The 23,311-nt window shown below is 51.0% G+C and overlaps 1 protein-coding gene across 1 annotated transcript in view; it reads left to right on the forward strand.

Moving 5' to 3' along the window:
* USP33 (ubiquitin specific peptidase 33) overlaps nt 1-16,729 on the forward strand; it is a 106,901-nt gene extending 90,172 nt beyond the window's left edge. The window contains exon 24 of the mRNA XM_075320277.1: nt 12,078-16,729. Within this exon, the coding sequence (XP_075176392.1) occupies nt 12,078-12,235 (158 nt within the window). The 3' untranslated portion in view covers nt 12,236-16,729. The remainder of the gene's footprint in view (nt 1-12,077) is intronic.
* Nucleotides 16,730-23,311: the final 6,582 nt, after the last annotated feature.

A 23,311-nucleotide genomic window follows, 5' to 3' on the forward strand; every position in this document is an offset into this window, starting at 1 on the left:
CAGACCGACCAGACTTACTGTCCCAAGGGCCGTTTTTCCATCGGAATTCTGCGGCCCTGAACCTGACTGTGTGGCCATTGAGTCCTGGATCCTAGCGTCTTCAGGATTATCCCAAGGGGTCGTTGCCACCATGAGACAGGCTAGGAAGCCCACGTCCGCTAAGATCTACCACAGAACGTGGAGGATATTCTTATCCTGGTGCTCTGCTCAGGGAGTGTCTCCCTGGCCATTTGCATTGTCTACCTTTCTTTCTTTCCTGCAATCTGGGTTAGAAAAAGGTTTGTCGCTCGGCTCCCTTAAAGGTCAGGTCTCGGCGCTATCCGTCTTTTTTCAGAGGCGTTTGGCACGCCTTCCTAAGGTGCGCACGTTCCTACAGGGGGTTTGCCATATCGTACCCCCGTACAAGCGGCCGTTAGATCCATGGGATCTGAACAGGGTACTAGTTACCCTCCAGAAGCCGCCCTTCGAGCCTCTGAGGGAGGTTTCACTTTCTAGACTATCACAGAAAGTGGTTTTTCTGGTAGCGATCACATCTCTTCGGAGAGTGTCTGAGCTGGCAGCGCTATCATGCAAGGCTCCCTTCCTGGTCTTCCACCAGGACAAGGTAGTGCTGCGCCCCATTCAGGAGTTTCTCCCGAAGGTGGTATCCTCTTTTCATCTTAATCAGGATATCTCTTTGCCTTCGTTTTGTCCTCATGCAGTTCATCGGTATGAGAAGGATTTACATTTGTTGGATCTGGTGAGAGCACTCAGAATCTACATTTCCCGCACGGCGCCCCTGCGCCGCTCGGATGCACTCTTTGTCCTTGTCGCTGGCAAGCGCAAAGGGTCGCAGGCTTCCAAAGCCACCCTGGCTCGATGGATCAAAGAACCAATTCTTGAAGCCTACCGTTCTGCTGGGCTTCCGGTTCCATCAGGGCTGAAGGCCCATTCTACCAGAGCCGTGGGTGCGTCCTGGGCATTGCGACACCAGGCTACGGCTCAACAGGTGTGCCAGGCAGCTACCTGGTCGAGTCTGCACACTTTCACCAAACATTTTCAGGTGCATACCTACGCTTCGGCGGACGCCAGCCTAGGTAGAAGAGTCCTGCAGGCGGCAGTTGCCTCCATATAGGGGAGGGCTGTCTTGCAGCTCTAACATGAGGTATTCTTTACCCACCCAGGGACAGCTTTTGGACGTCCCAATCGTCTGGGTCTCCCAATGGAGCGCCGAAGAAGAAGGGAATTTTGTTACTTACCGTAAATTCCTTTTCTTCTAGCTCCTATTGGGAGACCCAGCACCCGCCTTGTTGTCCTTCGGGATTTTTGGTTGTTTTTCGGGTACACATGTTGTTCATGTTGAACGGTTTTCAGTTCTCCGAGGTTACTTCGGAGTGAATTTGTTTAAACCAGTTATTGGCTTTCCTCCTTCTTGCTTTTGCACTAAAACTGGTGAGCCAGTGATCCCACTGGGGGTGTATAGCCAGAAGGGGAGGGGCCTTACACTTTTTAGTGTAATTGCTTTGTGTGGCCTCCGGAGGCAGTGCTATACACCCAATCGTCTGGGTCTCCCAATAGGAGCTAGAAGAAAAGGAATTTACGGTAAGTAACAAAATTCCCTTCTTTCCAAGCGCCTTAAGGATACATGTTACCCTTTCCGCCCTGACGTGGTCAAGGGCTGGACTCAGTGTCCCAAGGTGGATCCTCCAATCTCCAGACTGGCGGCTAGATCCATAGTTGCAGTGGAAGATGGAGCTTCACTCAAGGATGCCACTGACGGACAGATGGAGCTCTGGTTGAAATCCATCTATGAAGCTATCGGCGCGTCTTTTGCTCCAGCATTCGCAGCCGTATGGGCACTCCAAGCTATCTCAGCTGGTCAGGCGCAAATTGACGCACTCACACGTACGTCTGCGCCGCAGGTGGCGTTTATAACCTCTCAAACGTAGGGAACAGTCGAGGTTTCGGTCCTTTCGGGGTGCGGGCAGGTCCCAATTCTCCTCGTCCAAAAGGCCTCAGAAGGATCAGAGGAACTCCGACGCATGGCGGTCTAATTCACGCCCTAAAAAGACCGCCGGAGGTGCCGCTACTAAGGCGGCTTCCTCATGACTTACGGCCTCCTCACACCGCATCCTCGGTCGGTGGCAGGCTCTCCCGCTTTTGCGACACCTGGCTGCCACAAGTAAAAGACCGTTGGGTGAGAGACATTTTGTCTCACTGTTACAGGATAGAGTTCAGCTCTCGTCCTCCGACTCGATTCTTCAGAACATCTCCGCCTCCCGAGCGAGCCGAGGCTCTTCTGCAGGCGGTGGGCATTCTGAAGGCAGAAGGAGTGGTGGTCCCGGTTCCTCTTCAGCAACAGGGCCACGGTTTCTACTCCAACCTGTTTGTGGTTCCAAAGAAGGACGGGTCCTTCCGTCCTGTTTTGGACCTAAAACTGCTCAACAAACACGTAAGGACCAGGCGGTTCCGGATGGAATCCCTCCGCTCCGTCATCGCCTCAATGTCCCAAGGAGATTTCCTAGCATCGATCGATATCAAGGATGCTTATCTCCCACGTACCAATTGCTCCAGAGCATCAGCGCTTCTTGCGCTTCGCCATAGGAGACGAACACCTTCAGTTCGCGGCACTGCCGTTCGGCCTGGCGACAGCCCCAAGGGTTTTCACCAAGGTCATGGCTACATTAGTTGCGGTCCTCCACTCTCAGGGTCACTCTGTGATACCTTACTTAGACGATCTGCTGGTCAAGGCACCCTCTCAAGAGGCATGCCAACACAGCCTCAACGTTACTCTGGAGATTCTCCAGAGTTTCGGGTGGATCATCAATTTTCCAAAGTCAAATCTGACACCGGTCCAATCGCTGACATATCTTGGCATGGAGTTTCATACTCTTCCAGCGATAGTGAAGCTTCCGCTGGACAAACAGCGTTCACTACAGACAGGGGTGCAATCTCTCCTTCAAGGTCGGTCACACCCCTTGAGGCGCCTCATGCACTTCCTGGGGAAGATGGTGGCAGCAATGGAAGCAGTCCCTTTCGCGCAGTTTCACCTGCGTCCACTTCAATGGGACATCCTACGCAAGTGGGACAGGATGCCGACGTCCCTAGACAGGAACGTTTCCCTCTCTCAGGCAACCAAAGCTTCCCTTCGGTGGTGGCTTCTTCCCACTTCATTATCGAAGGGGAAATCCTTCCTACCCCCATCCTGGGCGGTGGTCACGACGGACGCGAGTCTGTCAGGGCGGGGAGCAGTTTTTCTCCACCACAGGGCTCAGGGTACGTGGACTCAGCAAGAGTCCTCACTTCAGATCAATGTTCTGGAGATCAGGGCAGTGTATCTTGCCCTAAAAGCGTTTCAGCAGTGGCTGGAAGGCAAGCAGATCCGAATTCAGTCGGACAACTCCACAGCGCTGGCTTACATCAACCACCAAGATGGGACACGCAGTCGGCAAGCCTTCCAGGAAGTCCGGCGGATTCTGCTGTGGGTGGAAGCCACAGCATCCACCATATCCGCAGTTCACATCCCGGGCGTAGAAAACTGGGAAGCAGACTTTCTCAGTCGCCAGGGCATGGACGCAGGGGAATGGTCCCTTCACCCGGACGTGTTTCAGGAGATCTGTTGCCGCTGGGGGATGCCGGACGTCGACCTAATGGCGTCACGGCACAACAACAAGGTCCCAACATTCATGACTCGATCTCAAGATCACAGAGCTCTGGCGGCAGACGCCTTAGTTCAGGATTGGTCGCAGTTTCGGCTTCCTTATGTGTTTCCTCCTCTGGCACTGTTGCCCAGAGTGTTACGCAAGATCAGGGCCGACTGCCGCCGCGTCATCCTCGTCGCTCCAGACTGGCCGAGGAGGTCGTGGTACCCGGATCTGTGGCATCTCACGGTCGGCCAACCGTGGGCACTGCCAGACCGACCAGATTTGCTGTCTCAAGGGCCGTTTTTCCATCTGAATTCTGCGGCCCTCAACCTGACTGTGTGGCCATTGAGTCCTGGATCCTAGCGTCTTCAGGATTATCTCAAGAGGTCATTGCCACTATGAGACAGGCTAGGAAACCTACGTCCGCCAAGATCTACATTTCTCGAACGGCGCCCCTGCGCCGCTCGGATGCACTCTTTGTCCTTGTCGCTGGCCAGCGTAAAGGGACACAAGCTTCCAAGTCAACCCTGGCTCGGTGGATCAAGGAACCAATTCTCGAAGCTTACCGTTCCTCGGGGCTTCCGGTTCCCTCAGGACTGAAGGCCCATTCTACCAGGGCCGTGGGAGCGTCCTGGGCCTTGCGACACCAGGCTACGGCTCAGCAGGTGTGTCAGGCAGCTACCTGGTCGAGCCTGCACACTTTCACGAAACACTATCAGGTGCATACCTATGCTTCGGCAGATGCCAGCCTAGGTAGGCGAGTCCTTCAGGCGGCAGTTGCCCACCTGTAGGACGGAGCCGTTACGGCTCTATTATGAGGTATTATTTACCCACCCAGGGACTGCTTTTGGACGTCCCAATTGTCTGGGTCTCCCAATAAGGAGCGACAAAGAAGAAGGGAATTTTGTTTACTTACCGTAAATTCCTTTTTCTTCTAGCTCCAATTGTATAACACATGTTGTTCATGTTAAATGGTTTCAGTTCTCCGATATTCCTTCGGATTGAATTTACTTTAAACCAGTTTATAATTTTTTCCTCCTTCGGGCTTTTGCACCAAAACTGATGAGCCCGTAGCAGTACGGGGGGTGTATAGGCTGAAGGGGAGGGGCTTTACACTTTTAGTGTAATACTTTGTGTGGCCTCCGGAGGCATAAGCTATACACCCAATTGTCTGGGTCTCCCAATTGGAGCTAGAAGAAAAGGAATTTACGGTAAGTAAACAAAATTCCCTTCGTTACTTACATGTTCTCTATGTAAATGATCAGAGGCTCTTGTTATCCGAGTGCTCGCTTCTCGGCTTCAGACACGCACTGTGCATGGTCCGAACCGCAGGAGTCTTCTGAGCATGCGCAGTGCGCGTCTGAAGCCGAGAAGCGAGCACTCGGATAACAAGAGCCTCTGATCATTTACGAGTGCTCGCTTCTCGGCTTCAGAAGCGCACTGCGCATGCTCAGAAGACTCCTGCGGTTCGGACCATGCACAGTGCGTGTCTGAAGCCAAGAAGCGAGCACTCTAACAAGGCTGCAGGAATGGTAAGCACGCGCGGGATCTCAAGGAGCGACGGGGACGTCTCTCATGTAAATCAATGGTATCACATCCACAGGGGCGGGATGCCACGGAAAACCTGCAAAAGCCCATGGAGCGATGCGATGCCCAGGGGACTAGACCCTCTGATCACTTACATAGGGAACACTTAAGTCATAAAACATATATTTTTATACATGCACATTACACACTATTACGACACTGGGATGGGTAGGAAGGGGTTACTAGGCCACACAACACCCTGCTTCTAGGTTAAAACTCATATGGGACCTGAAAGATTCCCTTTAACCCTTTCTCTCCCTTTTTGAGGATGGGTTGCAGTACCAGGTACGCCCTGTGGAGAGGAATGGCACTTTTATTTTATTTATTATTTCTTTGTCGCTCCATTGGGAGACCCAGACAATTGGGGTGTATAGCTTTTGCCTCTGGAGGCCACACAAAGTATTACACTTTAAAAAGTGTAACCCCTCCCCTCTGCCTATACACCCTCCCGTGGATCACGGGCTCCTCAGTTTTATGCTTTGTGTGGAAGGAGGCACACATCCACTCATGCATTCTCATACTTAGTTATGTCGGTTGGAAGAAAAGAGGACCCCCACGGGGCCCCCGGCATGTTCCCTTCTCACCCCACTATGTCGGCGGTGTTGTTAAGGTTGAGGTACCCATTGCGGGTACGGAGGCTGGAGCCACATGCCGTCTCCTCCACCATCCCTCATGCGGCTCTGGGAGAAGTGGGATCCTGAGCGGTCATCCATTTGCTGGGACCGTGCTCCATCCGCAGCCCCTGGTGGAACCTGCCGGACCGGAGCCTCTTCAACCTCAGGGACCGGGCCCTGCAACTTAAAGGTACTCTGTGTCCCCATAGGGGACTGTGCAGGGAGCGCACCTTCTTCCCGGAAGCCGCGGTAGTTGAAATTGAGGAGGCCGGTGGACTTCCGCGCCGACCGTGCCTGCTTGTCGGGCGCGGCCTCAAATTTAGTCCCCGGCTTCACCGCGGCCTAGTCGCGAAAATCCCGCCCCCGGGCCTGCCTGTCAGGGGTAAGGGCGGGATTACCGACATGACGTCGGATGTGAGGGCTGGAGCATCCTGCATGTCTTCCTCCCCCCTCACTGACCACTGTGGGGACCCCAGATTCCCGCTCTTTGCTGGCGCCGCCCTCGGCCCCACTCCTCCCCTGAGAACTCCGGCGGCCATTTTCTGGCATTCTGCCGGTGGATGCTTCTCAGTGAACAGCTCTGCAGCTGCGGGGGATCCACGGCAGGGAATCTGGAGGACACACTCCGCTCGTTAGCGGTCGGTAAGCCACACCGGTCACCCGGTGCTGGTCCCCCTAGGGTGCCGGAATAGATATATATATATATATATATATATATATATATATATATATATATATATATATATATATATATATATATATATATATATATATATATATATATATATATATATATATATATATATATATATATATATATATATATATATATATATATATATATATATCTCTATATATATATATATATCTCTATATATATATATATATCTCTATATATATATATATATCTCTATATATATATATCTATATATATATATATCTCTATATATATATATATATCTCTATATATATATATATATCTCTATATATATATATATATCTCTATATATCTGTTCGGTCAGGCTGTATACCCTTTTCCCATATACCCTCAGTGGTCACTCTCCTAGGAGACAACAGCATGTCGTCCACAAGGAGCAAAGCTACTAAGGCACAGGTTTTTTTCGCGGCCTGTACCTCTTGTGGGGCTATGTTACCTGCGGGTTCCACCTACCCTCACTGTGAGCAATGCTCTACTCCTGCCTCGCTTGCTCAGCCGGCGCATCGGGCACTGGTGGGCCCCTCGGCTCATGTAGACCCCCCCCCCTGCTCCCCCTGAGCAGGCTGCAGGGACAGAGTCACCAGTGTTGGCCTCTTTTGCTGAGAAACTCTGTCACTTTCTCAATCCATTGCACTGTCTATGCACAAATGGTCTTCTAAACTCCTTGAGGCATTGCAGTCCAGACCGGACCTTCCACAGGCCCCGGCCCCTGTTAGCTCGTCTCCTCCAGGCCCCTCTCGGTCCGCGCCGCAGCGCGCTCCCAGGTTGGCCCCTAGGTCTCAGGCGGAGGACTCCTGCCCGGACCGCAGTCCCAGACCGGCTAAGCGGTCTCGCTGGGACTCTTCCCCGACTTCCTCACGTTGCTCGGGATCCCAGCTTGAGGACTCTCTGGAAGACGAGGCGGACGTGGGAGCTCAGGGCTCTGACCCTGACTTCGCCCTTAACCTTGATACACCTGAGGGGGGCGCCTTAGTAAATGATCTTATCTCGTCCATCAACCAGGTGTTGGATCTCTCACCCCCGCCTCCTCCTGTAGAGGAGTCGGCGTCTCAGCAGGAGAAACACCAGTTTCGGTTCCCCAAACGTACGTGCAATACGTTTTTTGATCACTCTAACTTCAGGGATGCTGTCCAGAAGCCCAGAGCGGTCCCGGACAAGCGCTTTGCTAAACGTCACGCTGACACGCGTTACCCCTTTCCATCTGAAGTCGTTAAGGGTTGGGCTCACTCTCCCAAGGTGGATCCTCCAGTCTCCAGATTGGCTGCTAGGTCCGTTGTGTCTGTTGCAGATGGCTCATCCCTGAAGGATGCCACTGACAGACAGAGCTCTTGGTGAAGTCCATCTATGAGGCCACGGGCGCGTCTTTCGCCCCGGCCTTTGCAGCCGTGTGGGCTCTCCAAGCAATCTCTGCTCGTCTGACTGAGAATGCTGTCACACGGAATTCTGCTCCGCATGTTTCGTCTTTGACCTCTCAGGCGTCAGCCTTTTCGTCCTACGCCATGAACGCTGTCCTGGACTCCACTAGCCGTACGGCGGTAGCCTCTGCTAACTCCGTGGCAGTCCGCAGGGCCATGTGGCTGCGCGAATGGAAGGCAGACTCTGCCTCCAAGAGGTTCTTAACCGGTTTGCCCTTTTCTGGCGACCGTTTGTTTGGCGAACGATTGGATGAGATTATTAAGGAATCCAAGGGAAAGGACTCCTCCTTACCACAGTCCAAACCTAAGAGACCTCAGCAGAGAAAAATCCAATCGAGGTTTCGGTCCTTTCGTCCCTCCGCCAAGCCCCAATCCTCTTCGTCCAACAGGCCGGAGAAAGGCCAGAGGAACTCCTATGCGTGGCGGTCCAAGTCACGCCCCCAAAAGGCCGCAGGAGGCACTGCCTCCAAGACGGCCTCCTCATGACTCTTGGCCTCCCCTAGCCGCATCCTCGGTCGGTGGCAGGCTCTCCCGCTTTGGCGACGCCTGGTGGCCACATGTTCAAGACCGATGGGTGAGAGACATTCTGTCTCATGGTTACAGGATAGAGTTCAGCTCTCGTCCTGCGGCTCGTTTCTTCAGAACCTCTCCGCCCCCCGCTCAGGCCGACACACTTTTTCAGGCGGTGGACGCTCTAAAGATAGGAGTTGTGATCCCCGTTCCCCTTCAGGAACGTGGTCGCGGTTTTTACTCCAACTTGTTCGTGGTGCCAAAAAAAAAAAAGGACGGGTCATTCCGTCCCGTTCTGGACCTCAAGCTACTCAACAGACATGTGAGAACCAGACGGTTTCGGATGGAATCTCTCCGCTCGGTCATCGCCTCGATGTCACAAGGAGACTTCCTAGCATCTATCGACATCAAGGATGCTTATCTCCATGTACCGATCGCACCCGAACATCAACGTTTCCTGCGTTTCGCCATCGGGGACGAACACCTTCAGTTCGTGGCATTGCCTTTCGGCCTGGCGACAGCCCCACGGGTTTTCACCAAAGTCATGGCATCCGTCGTGGCGGTCCTGCACTCTCAAGGCCACTCGGTGATCCCCTACTTGGACGATCTCCTAGTCAGGGCCCCTTCTCGGGTGGCGTGTCAACAAAGTCTAACCGTCGCTCTGGCGACTCTCCAGCAGTTTGGGTGGATCATCAACTTCCCGAAATCCAAGTTGACACCGACCCAATCACTGACTTACCTAGGGATGGAGTTTCATACCCAGCAAGCGTTAGTCAAGCTACCGAGCGACAAACAGCTTTCTCTGCAGGCAGGGGTGCAATCACTTCTTCGGAGTCAGTCACACCCCTTAAGGCGCCTCATGCACTTCCTGGGGAAGATGGTGGCAGCTATAGAGGCAGTCCCGTTCGCGCAATTCCATCTACGGCCACTCCAATGGGACATTCTCCGCAAATGGGACGAGTGCGGCTTCCCTCGACAAGAACGTCTCTTTCCCTTGCAACCAAAACATCACTTCAGTGGTGGCTCCTACCCACTTCTCTGTCGCGGGGAAAATCCTTCCTACCCCCAACCTGGGCTGTGGTCACCACGGACGCGAGCCTGTCAGGTTGGGGAGCGGTTTTTCTTCACCACAGGGCTCAAGGAACCTGGACTCCGATAGAATCATCCCTTCAGATCAATATCCTAGAGATAAGGGCAGTATATCTAGCCCTATTGGCTTTCCATCGGTGGCTGGAGGGCAGGCAGATCCGTATCCAGTCGGACGACGCCATTGCCGTCGCCTACATCAACCACCAAGGCGGCACTCGCAGTCTTCAAGCCTTCCAGGAAGTCCGACGGATTCTGCTGTGGGTGGAAGCCACAGGCTCCACCATCTCCGCAGTTCACATCCCGGGCGTAGAAAACTGGGAAGCAGATTTTCTCAGTCGTCAGGGCATGGACGCGGGGGAATGGTCTCTGCACCCAGACGTGTTTCGAGAAATCTGTCGCCGCTGGGGAACGCCGGACGTCGATCTCATGGCGTCACGGCACAACAAGGTCCCGGCCTTCATGGCACGGTCTCAGGATCACAGAGCTCTGGCGGCGGACGCGTTAGTCCAGGATTGGTCGCAGTTTCGACTGCCTTATGTGTTTCCCCCTCTGGCGATGCTGCCCAGAGTACTACGCAAGATCAGGTCCGACTGCCGTCGCGCCATTCTCGTCGCTCCAGACTGGCCGAGGCGGTCGTGGTATCCGGATCTGTGGCATCTCGCGGTGGGTCAACCGTGGGCACTTCCAGACCGCCCAGACTTGCTGTCACAAGGGCCGTTTTTCCATCTGAATTTTGTGGCCCTCAACCTGACTGGGTGGCCATTGAGTCCTGGCTCCTAGCGTCTTCAGGGTTATCTCAGGATGTCATTGCCACCATGAGACGGGCCAGGAAGCCAACGTCCGCCAAGATCTATTACAGGTCTTGGCAAATCTTCCTATCCTGGTGCGCTAATAACGGTTTTCCTTCAATCTGGAATGGACAAGGGTTTGTCCCTCGGCTCTCTCAAGGGCCAAGTACGGCGCTCTCCGTGTTTTTTCAAAAGCGTCTAGCCAGGCTTCCGCAGGTCCGCACGTTCCTGCAGGGGGTTTGCCACATGGTCCCACCTTACAAACGTCCGCTGGAACCCTGGGATCTTAACAGGGTTCTGACGGCTCTTCAAAAACCACCTTTCGAGCCGCTGCGGGATGTGTCTCTCTCACGTCTTTCGCAGAAGGTGGCCTTCCTAGTGGCAGTCACATCACTTCGGAGAGTGTCTGAGCTCGCAGCGCTGTCATGCAAAGCCCCCTTCCTGGTTTTCCACCAGGATAAGGTGGTTCTGCGTCCTGTCCCGGAATTTCTCCCTAAGGTGGTATCCCCTTTTCATCTCAATCAGGATATCTCCTTGCCTTCCTTTTGCCCTAATCCAATTCACCAGTGTGAAAAGGATTTGCACTCTTTGGATCTAGTGAGAGCACTCCGGTTCTACGTGTCTCGCACGGCGCCCCTGCGCCGTTCAGATGCGGTCTTTGTCTTTGTCGCTGGCCAGCGTAAGGGCTCTCAGGCCTCCAAGTCAACCTTGGCTCGGTGGATCAAGGAACCGATTCTCGAGGCCTACCGTTCTTCCGGGCTTCCGCTCCCTTCAGGGCTGAAAGCCCATTCTACCAGAGCCGTGGGTGCGTCCTGGGCATTGCGGCACCGGGCTACGGCTCAGCAGGTGTGTCAGGCAGCTACGTGGTCTAGTCTGCACACTATCACGAAACACTATCAAGTGCATACCTATGCTTCGGCAGACGCCAGTCTAGGTAGGCGAGTCCTTCAGGCGGCGGTTGCCCACCTGTAAGAGGGGGCCGTTTTCGGCTTTTTTTATTGAGTTATTCTTTTACCCACCCAGGGACTGCTTTTGGACGTCCCAATTGTCTGGGTCTCCCAATGGAGCGACAAAGAAAAAGGGAATTTTGTTTACTTACCGTAAATTCCTTTTCTTCTAGCTCCTATTGGGAGACCCAGCACCCGCCCCTGTGCCCTTCGGGCTGGTTGTTCTTTTGTGTACACATGTTGTTCATGTTGAATTGTTCTTTTGGTTCATGGTCTTCAGTTCTCCGAACATCCTTCGGATTGAATTTACCCCAGACCAATTTATAAGTTTTCTCCTTCCTGCTTTTGCACCAAAACTGAGGAGCCCGTGATGCACGGGAGGGTGTATAGGCAGAGGGGAGGGGTTACACTTTTTAAAGTGTAATACTTTGTGTGGCCTCCGGAGGCAGAAGCTATACACCCAATTGTCTGGGTCTCCCAATAGGAGCTAGAAGAAAAGGAATTTACGGTAAGTAAACAAAATTCCCTTCTTTTTTTATCCTTTCTAATTTTATAAATCCATACATTGTACTTTTTCTCCAGAAATTCCACCAAGCATCTGCTGGGGTTATCATGTTTATTGCTTGGTGTTTAAGCTTTTCTTTTGACTGCTTTTATTGCTTGTGGGGTTTTTTTAGACTTTTTATTCTATATTTTGTTACTCATCGGTTTGGTTTTGGGTGTGTCTTGTCATTTAGCCTCTCTAGATATCTCATTGACGGCATTTCTTAACCTTGTGACCTCCAGGAGCAGATTCTGGGCAGATATCAGAAGAAACCTGGAATTTCCTTCGCTCCATCTATGGCGGCGGACCCGAGATTACCCTCAGACAAACTGTCCCAGTCACTGAATCCGAGACTGGACCCTCGGAGGAGAAGATTGAGGTGGAGACGCGGAATGTATAATCTGCTTCTTGGCGCTGTCAGCGGGGGCGCTGATATCTCTCGTTTCCTGGTTTCTGCTGTTGCATTCCTTTACCCCTTTTGTTATTTTTGGCTGTGATTTTAAGTGTCCTATTTATATTTTCTAAGAGAACAAGGGGCAAACCTGAAACTTTTTTTTTTTCTCCCCAGACGATCTATGTAAATGTATTTAATTTTTAATCCTGCCGACTTGTAAATAATATCCCAAAACAGAGTCTGTTTTTGGCTGCGGGGGACGGGGAGGCCGTGCATGTGAGTCCGCAATGCCTTGTGCTCCCCTGATTTGATTTATATGAAGCACCATTAATCCCCCACCCATCCCCTCTTGTTGTCAGGACCTAACCTACTAGTTAGCTGGGAATGTTGCGTGTACGTTTGTAAAGACAGATTCTGGGGACCCCTTTCCCCTTATATATATATTTTTTTTATATTATTTAAGTCGCACATTTTCTTAGAAGGCGCCATTTGAAATTAAAACAAAAAGCACCTTTTTCAATTCTGTAAAATCTGCCTATGTCGTTTTCCCCTTTTCAAATAGTATTTTTCTATATAGTTCTGAATTTATGCCAGGATTAATGATTGTGACTCGTCTCACGTTCTAGGGGGGGCCCTGTGATCCCAAATAAAGGAGTAAATGAAGGAATGGCCAGCGCCCCGGTGGCTTTTATTTTTGATTTTGTATGTATCCGGTGCATGGCATGACTCGACGTGAAAGAAGGAAGCGAATACTTTTGATATGATCTCTGCCGACCCGTCGTCCGTAGATTTAGAACCTTATATTTTTTTGCTGGTTTTACGATTTACTTTTTAGAGACTCTGAACTGAAAAGCACAGGTTTAGGAAGGAGCGACAGCTCCCTATGGAGAGGTCCCCATCCCCTCAAAGTGGACCACAACAGGACAGCACAGCGGAACCAGTCTGCAGTTTACCCGAAAGCACAACCGATTGTCTGCGGTCACAAGACGCGATTGTACAGAGGTCTGCGATTCTCGCGGCCATAGAGTAGTTTGCACTTCTTGTTTTAGCATTTAAAATATATATTTTTTTTTTACAAGATCTCCCGTCCATTAGCAAAACAAATTAATTTATTTTATTTTTTTTTTTTTTGTAATAAATAGAATTTACGCTCTCTAACTTTATCACTGGTGAAAACTTTGGGGGTAATTGTTACACCTTTCAGGAATATGTGATAAACAGTAGGTAACGGTGGTCTGTACTGTTCGGTTTACCTGCCCATTGCTGGGATTACATGATGTCTTGAGCTGCCAGCCAGTTTTTGGGGCGCACACAAAAGCGATTTGGTTGGGATTATCTATCCTTTTTGTTAAATGGGGTTGGGGTCCCCTTTTATTAGCGGTTCAGAGGACATTCCGCTGCTAGAACACTCAGCGATCAGATATAAACCTGCGGCAGTGTTCAGTTTCCCTGCAGCGCCTCCGCAGGAGAATTGAAGTACTGCACAATTGTGGGTGGTCTGTTATTTATAATGAGCAGAGTCTTCCAAAGAGAGACCCTCTTTATGGCTTTTCACCTTACTGGCAAATAAATTAGTCTTAAATGAGGGATCTTTTGTTTTAAAGTATTTTGGAATTTATTTTTTTTTTATCTCTTCACCCGAGCTGATGTAATGACTTAAAGGGATGCTCCCATTTTCTGCCTTTAGGCGCTCATTGCTCCCCTGTCCACTTCACCTCCACCTGGATTCATGCTTGCAAAGCTGGGGGTTGAGCAAAGGGGCGCCCCTTACAATTGACAGTTTGGACTAACGGCATGGTTGCGCCGCTGGACCAAAACCTGTGCTCTCCGATGCGAGCAGAGGGGGGCTTTAGCGCAGCACTTGCAAACGCGCACTTTTTGCCTAGGTGGCCGGACACCGCTGAATGACTGCAGAGGCGGCTGGGTAACTTGGCAACCAATCACACTCTAGAATTAAAAATCCTGCCGTTTTTTTAAAATTTGGGGGGTTTTAGTAAGAAAATAGTTGCAAAGTTAATAGTGGATTTAATTTTTGCAATTTTAATTATCAAAGGACATTAAAACCTTCAAAATATGAACAGCATGGAGGGATCACCCAGGATTACTCCATATTCCCCCTCCACATACAGCCCGATTGTCTCCAAATGGTGTCGTACGCGTCCGTCTCTTAAAGAGCATCTGTCGCCTTTTCCTTTCTATTGTGCGAATCGGGGAAAATCGTTTTATAAAAGACATAAAATCTTTGTAATTTGTTCCGGTAACGATACCAACGTTTTGTATTTTTATATGGAAGAATGAGGTCTCTGATACTTGAGACTCGGACAAGTTTCAGGATTATTCTCTTTCTATTCCTGGGGTTGATATATAGCGTATCTATAGATGTAACTTAGTTGTGTTCCCCTGGTCTGCACTGACTGGGCGGGCGCTAGAGAAGAAGCCGGGAAGAGATCCAGAGCCGGGGTCTTCAATAATGTCGCTCCCTTGTGCAATAAATAAGTGCTGATAATGCTGTATATAATGCGATAACGCCTGCTGTCATCGATAAAAGACGACAGGTTCTCTTTACGTTAACAGGAGCGTCGGGCAAAAGTGAAGTGACCTGAACACCCGGCTCACATGGCGGACATCCAGATTACTGAAGGCGCGTACGCTCATGAGGTGGAGTACGGTCACAACTGGGCGGTGTTAAGCAAATTCACTCCAAATTGGATGTTTTCTAAGATCTCCCTGGCGCTTCGTGGGCATTTAATACCATAAATAGCCCAAATTGTACATTGTGAATGTTGGTCAGTAACACGTTCATGGCACCAGCTAAAATCCTTGATCACGCTGAGTACTTTGGAACGAGTAATTTGTATGTAAATAGAGAGTACATTCTCTTAGAGGAAAAAATAGGCCTGGTTTCCCATAGCAACCAGACAGGCCTCAACTGAGAAATATCTTGCTGCGTTTAGCAACCAGGTAAACCTCAGGAAAAAAAAAGGCCTGGTTTCCCTTAGCAACCAGACAGGCCTCAACTGAGAAAAATACCTTGCTGCCTATAGCAACCAGGTAAACCTCAAGAAAAAAAATGCCTGTTTCCCTTTAGTAACCAGTAAGGCCTCAACAGAGAAAAATACATTGTTTATAGCAACCAGGTAAACCTCAAGAAAAAAAAAGGCTGAATTCCCATAGCAACCAGCAAGGCCTCAAGAGAAAAATACCTTGTTGCCTATAGCAACCAGGTAAACCTGAAGAGAAAAAAAAAAACTGCCTGGTTGCTGATGGCAACATGACAGGCCCAGCTTTTCATCCTTATACTGCTCTGTAGAAATGAAAGCTGCGCTCTGGTTTCTATGGACATCAAGACTTACCCACAGTATAACGACCAGCCAATATGGCTCCTGTGAAGCTATCACTCCTTACAAAACATGCTGGGAGTTGTTCCCTTATGGCAGCTGAAAGATCAATATGTATGTGATCGGTAGGAATAAGAGCCGAGACCCGAGGCAGAGTATTGCCAACACGTGAGATGTTGGTCATTGGCGTAACATCTGCAGTAGACTCTTCATTAATTGCCCACTAAACTGCCACCTGATCTGTAAATTAGTGCACCTCTGTGCAGGTGTGAGCGGAGGGTAAAGACCTGCCAGTCTGCACCTGTACTGCCTTGTTAGCCATAGTACATTTTTCCAGCCTGGTGCCAGGTGTTCATGGCGCGCAGCACTGGTGTCGGTGGGAGTTTGAGATCTCCAACCCTCGGCAATGTTGTCTTCTGAATGGTACATTTTGAAATTCGTTTTTAATATATTAGGTGCTTTAAATTATTGTGACTTTTTTTTTTCCTCCCTCTAACTTGCGCCATTCTTATGCTAACAAGGCGGCACATCGGGCATTATGGCATCGGGCAAATGTATTGGGGGCTGGTGTATACAATGTACACAAATGTATCCACTACATCTACCGTAATGATGCACGTAGTCTGTAGTGCACTGTTAAAGGGGTTGTCCAAGGTGAGAAAAATACAGATGCTTTTTTCCTGAAACGCTGCCACACCTGTCACTGGGCTGACGATGGTATTGGAGTGAATGGGATTCAGCTGCAATTCCAATCATAACCAGTAAACGGAAGTGGGGCTGTTTTTTTTTGTTGTTCTTTTTGGAAGGAAGCAGCCATGTTTTTACAATTCAGAACATCCCTTTAAATTAAAGTGATCTCTTGCTTTGTACAATATATGAAGTTTTCCAGTTCTGCAGGGTAATTTAGAGCTGGTTACCGGAGAGCCATCAGCTCAATATGACCACTAACCTTAGACATAACAGGCGGGGTCCCAGCGTTTCATTGTCCGATCTGCTGGTCGTCCTGGACAGTGGGTCCTCACAATGTGTCCCCTCCGCAGCTTGTCCTCCCACTGCAGAGTCATTGGATGGCTAGATGTGATTGTTAGCATGTCGTGAATGTCTGGTTTTAACTATTTAATTGCTCATTGTAAATCATCAATAAAGGACAAGTTTCTCTGCACTTCTGTGTCATTTGTAAGTGTGCAACCAACAGGTGCCGTCCTGCCTAGATCGGTGTAAGGGCGGCCATCTGCACATATGCACCTCATTCATCTGGGATAACTGAGGGACACTGCAAAGAGCTCGAACTGAAGGTATTTTTTTTGTTATTTTACCTTTTTAGTTCTTAGTTGTTTGTCTGCAAACTTCTTAATCTCTGAAAATTATTCTCAAAATAACAAGTTATCCAATGTGCATAACTTATGAATGGTATCTAGAGACCGGGGACCCTGCGGCCTGGAGTTGTGCATACTCGACATCCTCTCCATTCATTGTCTATGGGACTGCAGGAAATCATAGCACATGTTATTTGCCTTTCCTCTGCTGTTCCGTACACAAAGCCCTGGGGGCTGAGACCTTACCCCTCTGCTCCATTGCACCGAATCTTGGGGTCCCACAGCAGTCAGGATATAGGGAAAACCATACTATTTTTTAGAATGGCCCTTACATTCACTGTTTGTGTTGTTTCTAAAATTCTATGGAGAGGAGAAGCGCTAGCGGCAGACAATCTGCTGAAAGTTTTTCTTTAAAGAGTGTTCTTCATGCAACCTTCTGAGCACCAACAGTAATGGTAAAATCTACTTTCAATGAATTGTGAATAACTGATCAGTCCAAGAGAAGAAAGGAGTTTCACAAATTCCATATTACAAAGTTTCTTTTCATATGTCCTTTTAACTTATGGAAAAAATATTGAAATGGTTACTCTGTAAAGGGAATCTGTCACCAGTATTTTGCTCCCCCCCCATCTGAAAGCAGCATAATGTAGAGACAGAGACCCTTATCCCAGCAATTTCTTTGTCGCTCCATTGGGAGACCCAGACAATTGGGTGTATAGCTATTGCCTCTGGAGGCCACACAAAGTATTACACTTAAAAGTGTAAGGCCCCTCCCCTTCTGGCTATACACCCCCAGTGGGATCACTGGCTCACCAGTTTTGTGCTTTGTGCGAAGGAGGCAACACATCCACGCATAGCTCCACTTTTTAGTCAGCAGCAGCTGCTGACTATGTCGGATGGAAGAAAAGAGGACACATATAGTGTCCCCAGCATGCTCCCTTCTCACCCCACTGTATGTCGGAGGTGTTTGTAAGGTTGAGGTACCCATTGCGGGTACGGCGGCAGGAGCCCACATGCTGATTCCTTCCCCATCCCTTTTTACAGGGCTCTGGGTGAAGTGGGATTTACCGGTCTCCAGGCACTGAGACCGTGCTCCATCTACAGCCCCTGGAGAAGATGCTGGATGGAGCGGAGTACATCAGGGACATGGCCCTGCTTCCTCAAGGTACTCTGTGTCCCCGTGCATTTGGCGCTCACACCGCAGCATGCTGGGTGTTGTAGTGCGCCGGGGGACATCAGCGCTGCGGCGCCTGTGCCATGGCCTCATTCAGCTTTGCTGAAGCAGGCTCACTTATGGGAATTGGTCGCGCCGGCCGCTGGGACTGCGGCGCGGCTGGCACTTGTAGTGCGCCGGGGACTTCAGCGCGGCCTGCGCTTTTACGGCGGCCGCGCTGATAACTAGAGTCCCCGGCTTTTGCGGCCTGCTTCCGTTCGTTCCCGCCCCCAGACCTGCCAGTCAAGAGAGGGGCGGGACGCTGGCCACTTCCAGGAATCGGTCGCGCCGGCCGCTGGCAGCGGCGCGGCTGGCACTTGTGGTGCGCCGGGGACTTCAGCGCGGCCCGCGCTTTTACGGCGGCCGCGCTGATAACTAGAGTCCCCGGCTTTTGCGGCCTGCTTCCGTTCGTTCCCGCCCCCAGACCTGCCAGTCAGGAGAGGGGCGGGACGCTGGCCACTTCTATGAATCGGTCGCGCCGGCCGCTGGAACTGCGGCGCGGCTGGCACTTGTGGTGCGCCGGGGACTTCAGCGCGGCCCGCGCTTTTACGGCGGCCGCGCTGTTAACTCGAGTCCCCGGCTTCTGGGCCTAGTCTCCCTTCGTTACCGCCCACAGCCCTGACAGTCAGGGTAGGGGCGTGACGCTGCATAGAGCAGAGCTGAGAGCTGGAGTATGTTTTGCATACTCCACCCCTCTCACTGTGTGCACTGTGAATCCGGATTCCCGCACTTTCTCAGGCACGCCCACGGCTTCCTTCTCTACAAGGACACCGGCAGCCATTAGTGTCAGTTTCTGTACGATACAGAGACAAGTGTGGAAGACCCTGGCATTCTGATAGTCACACAATCGCTGTAACAGGCGTTAAGCAGCACCTGTGGTGCTAACCCCACTAGTGCAGAAGTGCACTTATAGATATGCTTGTACTATATACATTGCACTGTTTGGTCGCACGTTGTATATACCCTCCTGGATTATGCGGAGGAGTTATCAGCATATTCTCTGTGTAAAACAAAGGTGCAGAACCACATGTTTTTCTATACAGCTGGTACAGCATGTACGGCTATACGGCCGGCAGGTACATAGACTCCCACTGTATGCACTAATGGCCAGGGGATGAGGACGGTGTCTGCAGTATTTACTGACAGTTTTTCTGAGACTATGGCTATGATACTAGAAGCCTAGCAGTCCGGACATGTCTCTCACAATATGGGCACTGTTGAATCATTGATCCATGGCCCCCCTCAGTGTGAATAACTAACAGCTCCGGGAATGTCACACGCATCCCAGAGTCACGGCTCTGCACGGACGTCAGTCCCAGACAGCCTAAGTGGGCTCGCTATGAGCGGCCTCGGTTTCATCAGGGTCCTAACAGAAGGACTCGCTGTGTAATGAGGCGGAAGTAGCGGCTCAGGATTCTGATCCTGAGACCGCTCTCAATCTGGATACACCTGATTGTGACGCCATAGTAAATAATCTTATAGCGTCCATCTATAGAATGTGGGTTATTTCTCACAGCTCCTCCAGTGGAGGAGTCAGCTTCAAGTATTTTTCTGGACCACTCTGCCTTCAGAGAGGCAGTCCAGGAACACCACGCTTATCCAGATATGCGCTTCTCCAAACGGCTTAGGATACACGTTATCCCTGTCCCCTGACTTGGTCAAGGACTGGACCCAATGTCCCGAGCGGCATCCTCCAATCTCCAGGCTTGTAGCTAGATCCATAGTTGCAGTGGGAGATGGAACTGCAAACTCAAAGATGCCACTGACAGACAGATGGATCTCTGGTCGAAAGCCATCTATGAGGCTGTCGGCGCACCGTTGGCTCCGGCATTCTCTCCCTTGGGGCACTCCAAGCTATTTCAGCTTGTCTTACACAGATTGACACGGTTACACGTACATCTGTGCCGCAGGTGGCATCCTTAACCTCTCAAATGTCTGCATTTGTTTCTTACGCGATTCAGGTTGTCCTGGACTCTGCGAACCGTGCGGCGGTAGCCTCCGCTACTCCGTGTTTTTAAGCAGAGCCTGGTCTGCTCGTTAAGTGAATGGAAGGCAGATTCTGCTTCCAAAAAAGGTTGCCTAACCAGTTGCCTTTTTCTGCTGACCGACTGTTTGGTGAGCGTTGGATGTAACCATCAAACAGTCCAGGGGTAAGGATTCATCCTTTCCTCAGCCCGGACACAACAAACCCCAACAGAGCAAGAGGCAGTCGGGGTTTTCGGCCTTTTCGAGGCTCGGGCAGGTCCCATTTTTCCTCGTCCAATGTGAACTCAAAAGGATCAGAGGAGCTAAGATTCTTAGCGGGCTCAGTCTCGCCCAAAAAAGCGACAGTCTGAAAACCCGCTTCCAAGGCGGCTTCCTCATGACTTGCGGCCTCGGTTGGTAGCAGGCTCTCCCGCCTTGGCGATATTTAGCTGCCATAGGTCAATGACCATTGAGTGTGAGACATTCTGTCTCACGGGTACAGGATAGAGCTCACTTCTCGTCCTCCAACTCGATTCTTCAGAATTTCTCCACCTCCCGGCCGGGCCGCTGCTCTTCTGCAAACAGGGTGCACTCTATAGGCAGAAAGAGTGATGACCCCCGTTCCTCTTCAGGAACAAGGTCACGGTTTTTACCCCAAATTCTTTGCGGTACCTATAACAACGGGCCGTTCCGTCCCGTTCTGGATCTAAAAATGCTCAGCAAGCTCGTGGACACCAGGCGGTTCCGGATGGAATCCCTCCGCCATGTCATCGCCTCAAGGTCCCAAGGATATTTCCTAGCATCATTAGGCATCAAGGATGCTTATCCACACGTGCCGATTGATCCAGAGCACTAGCGTTTCTACGCTTCGTTATAGGAGACGAACACCCTCTGTTCGTAGCTCTACCTTCCGGCTAGCGACAGTCAACTGGTCTTCGCCAAGGTCAGGGCAGCAGTAGTCACAGTCCTGCACTCTCAGGGTCACTCTGTGGTCCCGTATTTAGACGATCTACTTGTCAAGGCACTCTCTTAGGAAACATGCCAACACTGCCCGAACGTTGCGCTGGAGACTCTCTAGAGTTTTGGGTGGATCATCAACTTTTTAAAGTCAGATCCGACCCCGACCCTATCGATAACATATCTAGGCATAGAGTTTCTTACTCTCTCAGCGATAGTGAAGCTGCCGCTAGACAAACAGCATTCACTACGGGCTGCAAGCTCTTCTTTAAGAACCAGTCGCACACATTGAGACGCCTCATGCACTTCCTACGTAAGATGGTAGCAATGGAGGCAGTTCCTTTCGCGCAGTTTTACTGCGTCCACTACAATGGGACATTCTCCGCCAATGGGACGAGGAGTCGACGTCCCTCAACAGAGTCGTCGTTCTTTCTCAGGCGGCCAAGGAATCTCTACGGTGGTGGCTTCTTCTCACCTCTTGGTCAAAAAGAAGGTCCTTCCTATCCCCGTCCTGGGCGATAGTTACGACAGACGCGAGTCTATCAGGGTGGGGAGCAGTTTTTCTCCACTACAGCGCTCAGGGTACGTGGACTCAGCAAGAGTCCACTCTTCAGATCAATGTTCTTGAACACAGAGCAGTGTATCTTGCCCTACAATCCTTCCAACAGCGGCTGGAAAGCAAGCATATCCGACTTCAGTCGGACAGCTCCACAGCGGTGGCATACATCAACCACCAAGGAAGAACGCGCAACCGGCAAGCCTTCCAGGAAGTCCGGCAGGTTCTGATGTGGGTGGAAGACACGGCATCCACCATATCCACAATTCACATCCCAAGTGTGGAAACTAGGAAGCTGACTTCCTAAGTCGCTGAGGTGTGGCCGAAAGAGTATGGTCTCCTCACCCGGACGGGTTTCAGGAGATCTGGCGCCGCTGACAGAGGCCGGACGTCGATCTAATGGCGTCACGGCACAACAACAATGTGCCAGCTTCATGGCACGGTTTCACAATCATCGAGCTCTGGCGGCAAACGCCTTAGTTCAGCATTGGTCGCAGTTCCAGCTACCTTAGGTGCCACCTCTGGCATTGTTGCCCAGAGTACTGCGCTAGATCAAGACCGACTGCGGCCGCGCCATCCTCGTCGCTACAAATTGGCCGAGGATGTTGTGGTACTCGGTTCTGTGGTGCCTCACGGTAGGCTAACCGGGGGCACTACCAGACCAATCAGACTGGCTGTCTCAAGGGCCATTCTTCCATTTGAATTCTACGGCCCTCAACCGGATGGTGTAGCATTGAGTCCTGGAACCTAGTGTCGTCAGGATTACCTCAGGACGTGGTTGCCACCATGAGACAGGCTAGCATACCAACGTCCGCCAAGATTGACCACAGGACGTGGAAGATGTTCTTATCTCGGTGCTCGGCGCAGGGTGTTTCTCCCTGGCCGGTTGCATCGTCTATGTTTCCTTCCTTCCTGCAATCTAGGTAGGAAAATGGGTTGTCGCTCAGTTCCCTTTAGGGACAAGTCTCAGCGCTATCTGTATTTTTTCAGAAACGACGACTTCCTCAGGTACGCACGTTCCTACGGGGAGTTTGTCTTCTCAGCACTCCGTACAAGCGGCCGTTAGAGCCCTGAGATCTGAACAAGGTTCTAATTGCTCTCCAGATGCCGCCTTTCGAGCCTTTGAAGGATGTCTCCCTTCCCGTTTTTCACGGGAAGTGGCCTTCTAGTAACGGTCTCGTCTCTTAGGAGAGTTTCCGAGCTAGCAACGCTCTCATACAAACTCCCTTCCTGGTCCTTCACCAGGACAGGGTAGTTCTGCGTCCGGTTCCGGAATTTCTCCCTAAGGTGGTATCCCATTTTCATATCAATCAGGATATCACCTCACCTTCTTTGTGTCCTCGTCCAGTCCATCAATTTCAGAAAGATTTGCATCTGTTGGTTCTGGTGAGAGCACTCAGGTTCTACTTCCCGCATGGCGCTCCTGCGCCACCCGGATGCACTCTTTGTCCTTGTCGCTGGTCGGCGTAAACAGTCGCAAGCTTCCAGATCCACCCTTGCTCGGGGGCTCGAGGAACCAATTCTTGAAACCTACAGTTCTACTGGGCTTCTGGTTCTCTCAAGGCCGAAGGCCCATTCTACCAGAGCCGTGGGTGCATCCTGGGCATTACGGCACCAGGCTACGGCTCAGCAGGTGTGTCAGGCACCCACCTGGTCGAGTCTACTTACTTTTACCAAGCATTATCAGATGCATACCTACGCTTCGGCAGACGCCAGCCTAGGTAGATAAGTCATTCA

Source organism: Anomaloglossus baeobatrachus, chromosome 8 (assembly GCF_048569485.1).
Source record: "Anomaloglossus baeobatrachus isolate aAnoBae1 chromosome 8, aAnoBae1.hap1, whole genome shotgun sequence".
Taxonomy (NCBI): domain Eukaryota; kingdom Metazoa; phylum Chordata; class Amphibia; order Anura; family Aromobatidae; genus Anomaloglossus; species Anomaloglossus baeobatrachus.